The 7,623-nt window shown below is 34.1% G+C and overlaps 1 protein-coding gene across 4 annotated transcripts in view; it reads left to right on the forward strand.

Moving 5' to 3' along the window:
- DPH5 (diphthamide biosynthesis 5) overlaps positions 1-6,219 on the forward strand; it is a 40,072-nt gene extending 33,853 nt beyond the window's left edge. For 3 of the 4 annotated variants that reach the window (XM_068965557.1, XM_068965555.1, XM_068965558.1), the window contains exons 6-8: positions 2,230-2,269; positions 3,718-3,821; positions 5,317-6,219. In XM_068965557.1, coding sequence (XP_068821658.1) covers positions 2,230-2,269; positions 3,718-3,821; positions 5,317-5,540 — 368 coding nt within the window. In that variant the 3' untranslated portion in view covers positions 5,541-6,219. The remainder of the gene's footprint in view (positions 1-2,229; positions 2,270-3,717; positions 3,822-5,316) is intronic. The other variant, XM_068965559.1, reaches the window with a different exon arrangement.
- Positions 6,220-7,623: the final 1,404 nt, after the last annotated feature.

Raw genomic sequence — 7,623 nt, forward strand, 5'->3', positions numbered from 1 at the left:
TTATGCCCACTGTGGAGTTAGGTTCTTCTGGAATACCAAGGAAGTATTAGACCTGGGTCCTGCTCTCAGGATTTTGAAATCTAGTTGGAACTAATGTGCTGTGTACCTGAAAGTTGAGAGAACAATTAAGTTCTATTGTATGTAGAGGCAGGAAGGACAAACCAGAACTTTGGCTCTTGAACTTTCTCTAAGAGCTGCTGCCTCTTTTCTTGGCTTTCCTGGGAAAAGACAAACAAGGTTAAACAATATATCTTCCTTGCTCCATTAACAAAAACAGGAACAAGGTGTGAAGTATAAGATATCATGATTCTGACTTTGCAAACCATAGATCTCATGATTTAATCACCTGGAGTTCTCATTATTTTTAATTAGTATGTATTTATTGAATGCCTGCTCTTATGGGCCATACCCTGTAAGGATTAGTGAGAATATGTCATGGTAAGACATATTAATGTCTTACCATATAATATGTCATAGAGAATTTAAAATTTACTTGGAAAGGCAAGAATAATATATATGATGTAATTGGAGAGTAACAAAATATAGCATTAATTGTATGGCTATTTCAAAGGACAAAGAGCCTTTGGGAGGAAGTCTGTAAAGGCTTTCTGAAGGAGTTGGGACTTTTACTCTACTTAAGAGGTAGATAGTTTAAGTTGAGCTGTCATAGTAGAGCCACATGAACAAATTTATTCAGTAGAATTTATGGTGTATCTGCTAGGTACTTTACATTATGCTAGGTGCTGGTACTAAAATGAATAGGAGAAGCTTACATTCTAGCAAGTAGAAAGGAATAAATATGGCCTGTGTAGGTACAAGGTAAGATGAGTCTGGCTTGAATTTATTCACTAATACAGACTTACATTAGTGAAGAAGCATTTGCCCATAAAAATTGTCCTCAGCTCTCTTCATTTTTAAAATAAAATTCTATAGAACATATCATTTAAAAAGTGAAAAAGTGTAAAATATTAAAAACTTAACTATCACAAATAACATTTCAGAAGCTCAAGGTGAATGTATTAATAAATGTTTACTTTTTAAAAATGATTACAACTATTAGGTAAAGGAGATCTAAGTTGATGTTTATATCATTAATTATATTGCAGGCCATATTTCAATAACAGGTACACATATTTCCTATATGTGCCATACAATGAAAATGCCTAAATAATGAATTTCAAACCTGAAAAATATATTCATTGCTGGTTCTAAGAACATTTAGAAATATATGTAAGGGATTATCTCTAGAGCATTTTCCAAGCAAATACTTAGTATCCTTTGTAAGAAAAACTTTTATAATCACTTGAGAAAATTTATAATCACTTGAGAAAGTTGTCAGAGTCTATCAAAAAGACCACTCAGTTACACTGTATTTATTTTTGCAGAAACAAACTTTGGCCGAACCATTTGTTTTTAGCATGTAGAACAGGAAGCAGCTGTTGCTCTTGCTGTTGTGTACTGAGTTCCTGTGAGGATGTAGAGTGATTCTGCCTTTTTACCTTCTACCAGATTGTTTAGCTGAGCATCAGTGATTACAAAGCCTAAAGAATCAAATCTCTGTGATGCTTGCATCATCAAGCTTTATGAGAGCAAGGGCTATATGTGTTTCGGCTGTTGTGGCTACTGGTCCATGCTTGGGAAATCCCCATTAAAGTATGAATATTTGCTATTAAAATGTTTCATAAGTTACTGGCATGTCTTACCATTCACACAAAGGTGAAAGTCTCTTCAATATGTTGTAAGAATTTTCTTTTATTTGCATTACATGCATTTAAGCTTATATTCTAGTGCCTGAAAAATAGGTAAGAATAGGAACATGTTAACAAGAACTTTTCAGTTGGGTCTGTGCAGTTACCAGCTAATAGAAATGAACACAAAGATTTTGATTAGCTGTCAGATAGTGTATATGCCAATATTTATCCAACTCTTTCCTGTCTTCTTTTCCAAAAGGAAATTCAGTCTGTTCAGGATGGTCTCAGGGCCAACCTCATGTTTGTTTTCTAACTAATGATCTTTATACAACCACAAGCTTCCATTCTTCTTTATATTTCCTTAAAAATGTGGCCAGATACAAGTGTGAGGGAAGATTGTCACAAACTCTCAAATTAGCAGCTTAGAGACTTGAGAATAATATTTACCAAAAATTTAGGTGTTTCAGCTGCAGTTTACATGTAGGATTTTGGGTAAAGTACTTAATTAAAAGAGAACTATTTTTTTTGCTTCCTATAGACATCAAAGTAAAGGAGCAGTCTTTGGAAAATCTAATCAAGTAAGTTCATATTCTGAGAATGTGTAATTCTATTTTAATTCCATGGACTATAAGTTCTACTTAAATGACATAAGTTCTAAAGATTGTTGAAAATCAGTTTTCAGTAACAGTGCAAAATTTAACACTTTCAATCTTATGAAATGTTAAGCAGTATGATAGAATGGAAATAGCAGTAAATTCCATGGGTTCAGTATTGAGAACAGTGGTTGGCACCTAATAGGCACTCAGTAAATATATGTGGAATGAGTTAATTGAGAATCAGAAGACATGGGTTTGAGTCATGAGTCGGACTCTGGTTATGTGCTCTTGGGAAAGTTACTTCCATTTCTGAGCCGTATTGTCTTCAATTGTATATTGGGGGAAATAACCCCTTTTTACTTATAGATGCAGTGTCCCATACAGTAGCTGCTACCCACATATAACTAATGAGAGCTTTAAATACATATGACTAATGTAACTGAGGAATGGAATTTATAATTTAGTTTTAATTAATTTAAAACTAATACTCAACTAAGTAACTAGATAGCATTTAAGTATATTTAGAACAATTCAATATGTAAATCTACTTTTACAACCATGAATTTTATGAAATTTTATGATCTGAATACAGATCAAGTATTTCCAGTGAAAATTTAACATTTGAATTAAGATGTGCTAAAATATAGAATACATTTCAGATTTCAAAGACTTAGTACAAAAATGATGTATAATAATTTGTATAGGAATAAATGTTGAAATATAACATTCTGGATATATTAGGCTAAATAAATACATTATTAAAATTAATTTTGTCTCTTTTTTCTACTTTTGTTATTGTGGATACTATTGAAAATTTTAAACTATATTTGTGGCTTGCATTATATTTCTCTTAGGCCTGAGTTACAGAATTGTTTTGAGAGTCAACAAAATAATCTATATGAATTTTTTTGTAAACTGCAAAAGCAATATTTTGACCATTGAGCACATTTGATAGGCTTTTGAGGCACATGGAAGTAAACATATCTTAGCCTCCAAGACTTTGAGATATTTATTGCTGTAGTTTACTTTTCTTAGAGGAAGATATAAAAAGAGGAATTTGTGGTTTAAACATGGTAATAAAAATGAACCCTATAAAATCTGATTATAGAACAAACTCCTACTTATTTTGAATTATTTTTGCCTAAAGTACCACTTTGAATAAGAGTAACTTTGACATAAACATTTATCTTTAAGTTGTTGGACTTATTTCTGCCAACATTTCAGTGAGATGAGAGAGCATTTGAAATAGAACAATGAAGAAAGCTTAAGAAACTAAAGGTAAATGATATACTTAAAGTGAGTAACAAGTGGCAGCTTCAAACAGAACATAGAATGTGGTAATTGAGTATACCTGGGGGAATAATTACATTAAAAATGTATTATGTAATTTCATGGCTAAGAATAGTGGCATCTACTTTTACACTTAACAGGGGAAGAAAGATCTATGAACCTCCTCGGTATATGAGTGTCAACCAAGCAGCCCAGCAACTTCTGGAGATTGTTCAGAATCAGCGAATACGAGGAGAAGAACCAGGTACTCAGGAATCTTAAAAGGGCTCTCATATTCCCCTCATGCTGCATTGAGATGAGTATGTAACATCTGAAACACACACATGCATTAACAACACCACTAAAGTGAGAGTCGGTGTGTTTGCATTCATTTTTTCCTTATCATTGTTTTCATCTTTCCCTCAATCTCATAGGCTGAAAGTTCTACTGAAAGAAAAGTAATGGATTTCTTTCTAGTAATATTAATATCATTCTAGAAAGTAAGGATTTTTTTTTTTACAAATTAACTATAAATCAGATTTTATGTAAATAGCTTAGAATAAATATTTTGGTGAAATACAGAACCTCCATTTTAGCCCAGGTCTATAGTGAGCTCTATCCTGTGAAAGTATACTTATTCTTTTTCTCATTTTCAACACTGAGACCAGGTATAGTTGTTTTTTCAGGATAAAGACAAGAGAATTTACCCTTGCATTCTTAATATCTAGACACAGTAGATGTGCTGTATAATAAAATGTTCATTGTCGATAGATTTTTATTGAGAAGTTCTTAAATAAATCTGTCATTATATTCTGTTACAAGGTGCTGGCTGGCTTTGAACACATATTTCTTGGTAGAAAAGATACACAAAGAGATTCTTTAATAACCATTGGCCTCAGTAGGCCTTGTTAAAATCATGAAATAAATAACCTGCAGGGGTGCTCTATACCCATACCTTTGTACAGAGTTCCTTACATTCCTGCTTGTCCTTGGAGAAATCATTTGCCCCATTTTGGTCATTTTTCAATCACGACAGCTTTTCCAACTAAAGAAAATCACAAGAGGGTCTGCTAAAGAGCAGACACACTGGAATGAATAATGAAGTTCACTAATGTATGTTATTTCAAACTTAAAAGCATAAATAATGTCACAGTGTCTTATTATTTCTTCAGGGCTGTGTAGTTTACTAAGTACTTTCATTTCTATTATCTTAGTCCTTAAAACACCATTTATGAAGGATAGTTTTCCCATAAAAAAGAAGAAACTGAAAGTTTGTCATATAGCTGAGTGGTCAAGCAGAGACTCAAATCTATGTATTTATCTCATAATCTTCTGGTTTTTCCAGTATATCTTGGTCAATGTGAAGATATCTCAAACATTTTATTTATAGTATAAGCATGTAATAAACACTGTCCACTAAGAACCTAGTTAAAGACAAATGCTATGTGATAGAGTATGGATACAGGTAATTATTCATCAAGTCCTAAAATTTTAAACTAAAGTAAGTCTTTGGAATTCTGAAATGGTAGTTAGGAAGTACTACTTTACTTTAAATGTTAGGTAGTGCAAATAATTTAGAAAAGCCTTAGATAAATCAGCAGATAGTATGTCTATAATGAGTGACTAAAGGAGATTTAATATATTTGCAACTTATTTGGGACTTCTTTAAATGTATTTTTGGTACTAGTGTTAGTTTGAGTGGATTCAGGATAATGCATTTACTGAATTGAATGGTGGCATCTTTGTTTTTCTTTTAATAGCAGTCACCGAGGAGACACTCTGTGTTGGCTTAGCCAGGGTTGGAGCTGAGGACCAGAAAATTGCAGCAGGCACTTTGCAGCAAATGTCTACTGTGGACTTGGGAGGACCATTGCATTCCTTGATTATCACTGGAGGCAGCTTGCATCCACTGGAGATGGAGATGCTAAGTCTGTTTACCATACCAGAAAATAGCTCAGAATCCCAAAGCATTGGTGGACTCTGAATACAGGCATTTTCTATTGCAAGATGTTAATTTCAGTCATATATACACATACACGTATTTGTATAACAAACAGGTCTTTTGGTTTACCTAATAAGTATAAATTGAGTGACCAAGAAGAAAGATATTCCAACAGTGCTTGGTTTCCTGTGTCAATGAGTTTTTACCCTGTGATATCATCAGTTGTTGCTGCTATTTTGGCAGTTTTTCAGGATGAACATACGTGGAACAGACCAAACTAGAGAACTTACAGCTAGATAGCCATAGACAGAATCACTTAAAAGCAATGTCTGTTTATGAAACCAGTTTATACAAGATAGAACTTTCTTCTCTCTTAAAAAGTCTGATGTCCTGACTGCGAGATACATTGTCCTGACAGCATGTGGTATTAATGCATATAAACAGAGATGAGACAGCACATGGTATTAATGCATATAAACAGAGATGAGAAGAAGATGTTACCAGCCAACAGTCCCACTTACTTAGGGCTCAACTGAGCACACGCCACAGCATTGACATCCTTTTGCGTTGCTTTGTCTTCTTTAGCTGATGTCCTAATTATGTGCCTCATATTCTGCTGTATTTTGGAGGTTATATAATTATTGAATTATAAATGTTCAGCCAGCCATGTACAGTTGCTGTTTGGTTTTAAATAGCATCTTTCACATCCAAGCTGAAAAGTGGAATATTTGCTGACTACAAAATAAAGTTTTTATAAATTTAAGCTCGAAGACAACAATAGATTGGTCAAGATTTGTCGTATCACTTAACAGTTAATATGCCTCCTATATATGCAAGTAGCCACATTCTTCTTCCTAGTTGTAAATCACACTTCATTTATTATGTTTCATGACTATGAAGTGTTATACTTTTTGTCAGTTCATAATAGAAATAGCCTTGCTCCATGGTAGTTTAGTTGGTCTAACTCTGATTTCAGTTGACCCTTGAACAACACAGGTTTGAACTGTGTAGGTCCACAAAATATATACTAAGTACTGCACAGTCTGGTTGGTTGAATCTGCAGTTGGTTGAATCCATGGATATGGAACCACAGATGTTTTCAACTGCATGGAAGGGTCAGTTCCCCTAACTCCTATATTGTTCAAGGTCAGTCACTCCATTTCCATGGCCTAATCAGTTTATCTGACCTCTTTGCTCAGTAGATTTACTAAAAGTTGAGCAACTATTTCCCTACTTTCTGGGAGCAACAGTTAATAGGAGATTATTTTGAGTTATTTTATTTGAGATAAAAGATCTTAATATATGTGAACCATTCTACTTTCAATCTGTCAGATGCAAAATAAGAGAGACCCAAGGACATTTAAGTAACAGTTCTGTAATTTTTTTCTAAGGCATTAAATTAAACAGTGAGGAATTATAAAATGAAGGCCTTCTGATTTGGGTAGTGGTGGAATAGCTTGTAATGTACAAACTGTCCCAATGATAAACTCTGGGAAAATATAATAAATAACTGTCTAAAGGCACCAAGGAGTGACCAGAAATAGTAAGAGAACTATACTTACATGATTTTTCCCTCAGGGCATTTACAAATCAGTCTAGTGAGTGGGAAGCTAGAAAGGAAGAGAAAGTTGCAGTCTTAATGACTTAAGCTGTTGGAATTGGCTGCTGCTGGAGGAGCTGTGAATTGAAGGAGGAGATTCTAGAAGTGAAGGTGGCTCTGAGGGAAGAGACTTCTAATCTGCATGTGATTTCCTCTTGAATCTTTGGCTAACTCTGGCATTGTGCATGTGCAGGGAAGACTCCAGTGAACCTGGTGGAAAGCTGTAGCTGGGAGGCTGAAAAAGCTGAGCAGAGATTGTTGCTCTCTGTTGCAAGAGAACTCAAGAGTTTGAATCCCAACAAGTTAGAAAGCCTTTACCTTAGACTTTGCATCAAATCCCTAGAATGGTTGTATATAGCAGTAAAGGCTGTGCCTAGGGCTAAGGATTTGTGCTAAAACTAAAGACAGAATCTTTAACATAATGTGAAATCAAGCCTCCATAAAATCAAGGTGACTAGCCAATAATTACCTGCCTGCTAGAACAAAGCTTATCACTTCCAGAGCATGATAACAAAATGAATCAAT

Source organism: Capricornis sumatraensis, chromosome 2 (genome assembly GCF_032405125.1).
Source record: "Capricornis sumatraensis isolate serow.1 chromosome 2, serow.2, whole genome shotgun sequence".
In the NCBI taxonomy this organism is placed as follows: Eukaryota; Metazoa; Chordata; class Mammalia; order Artiodactyla; family Bovidae; genus Capricornis; species Capricornis sumatraensis.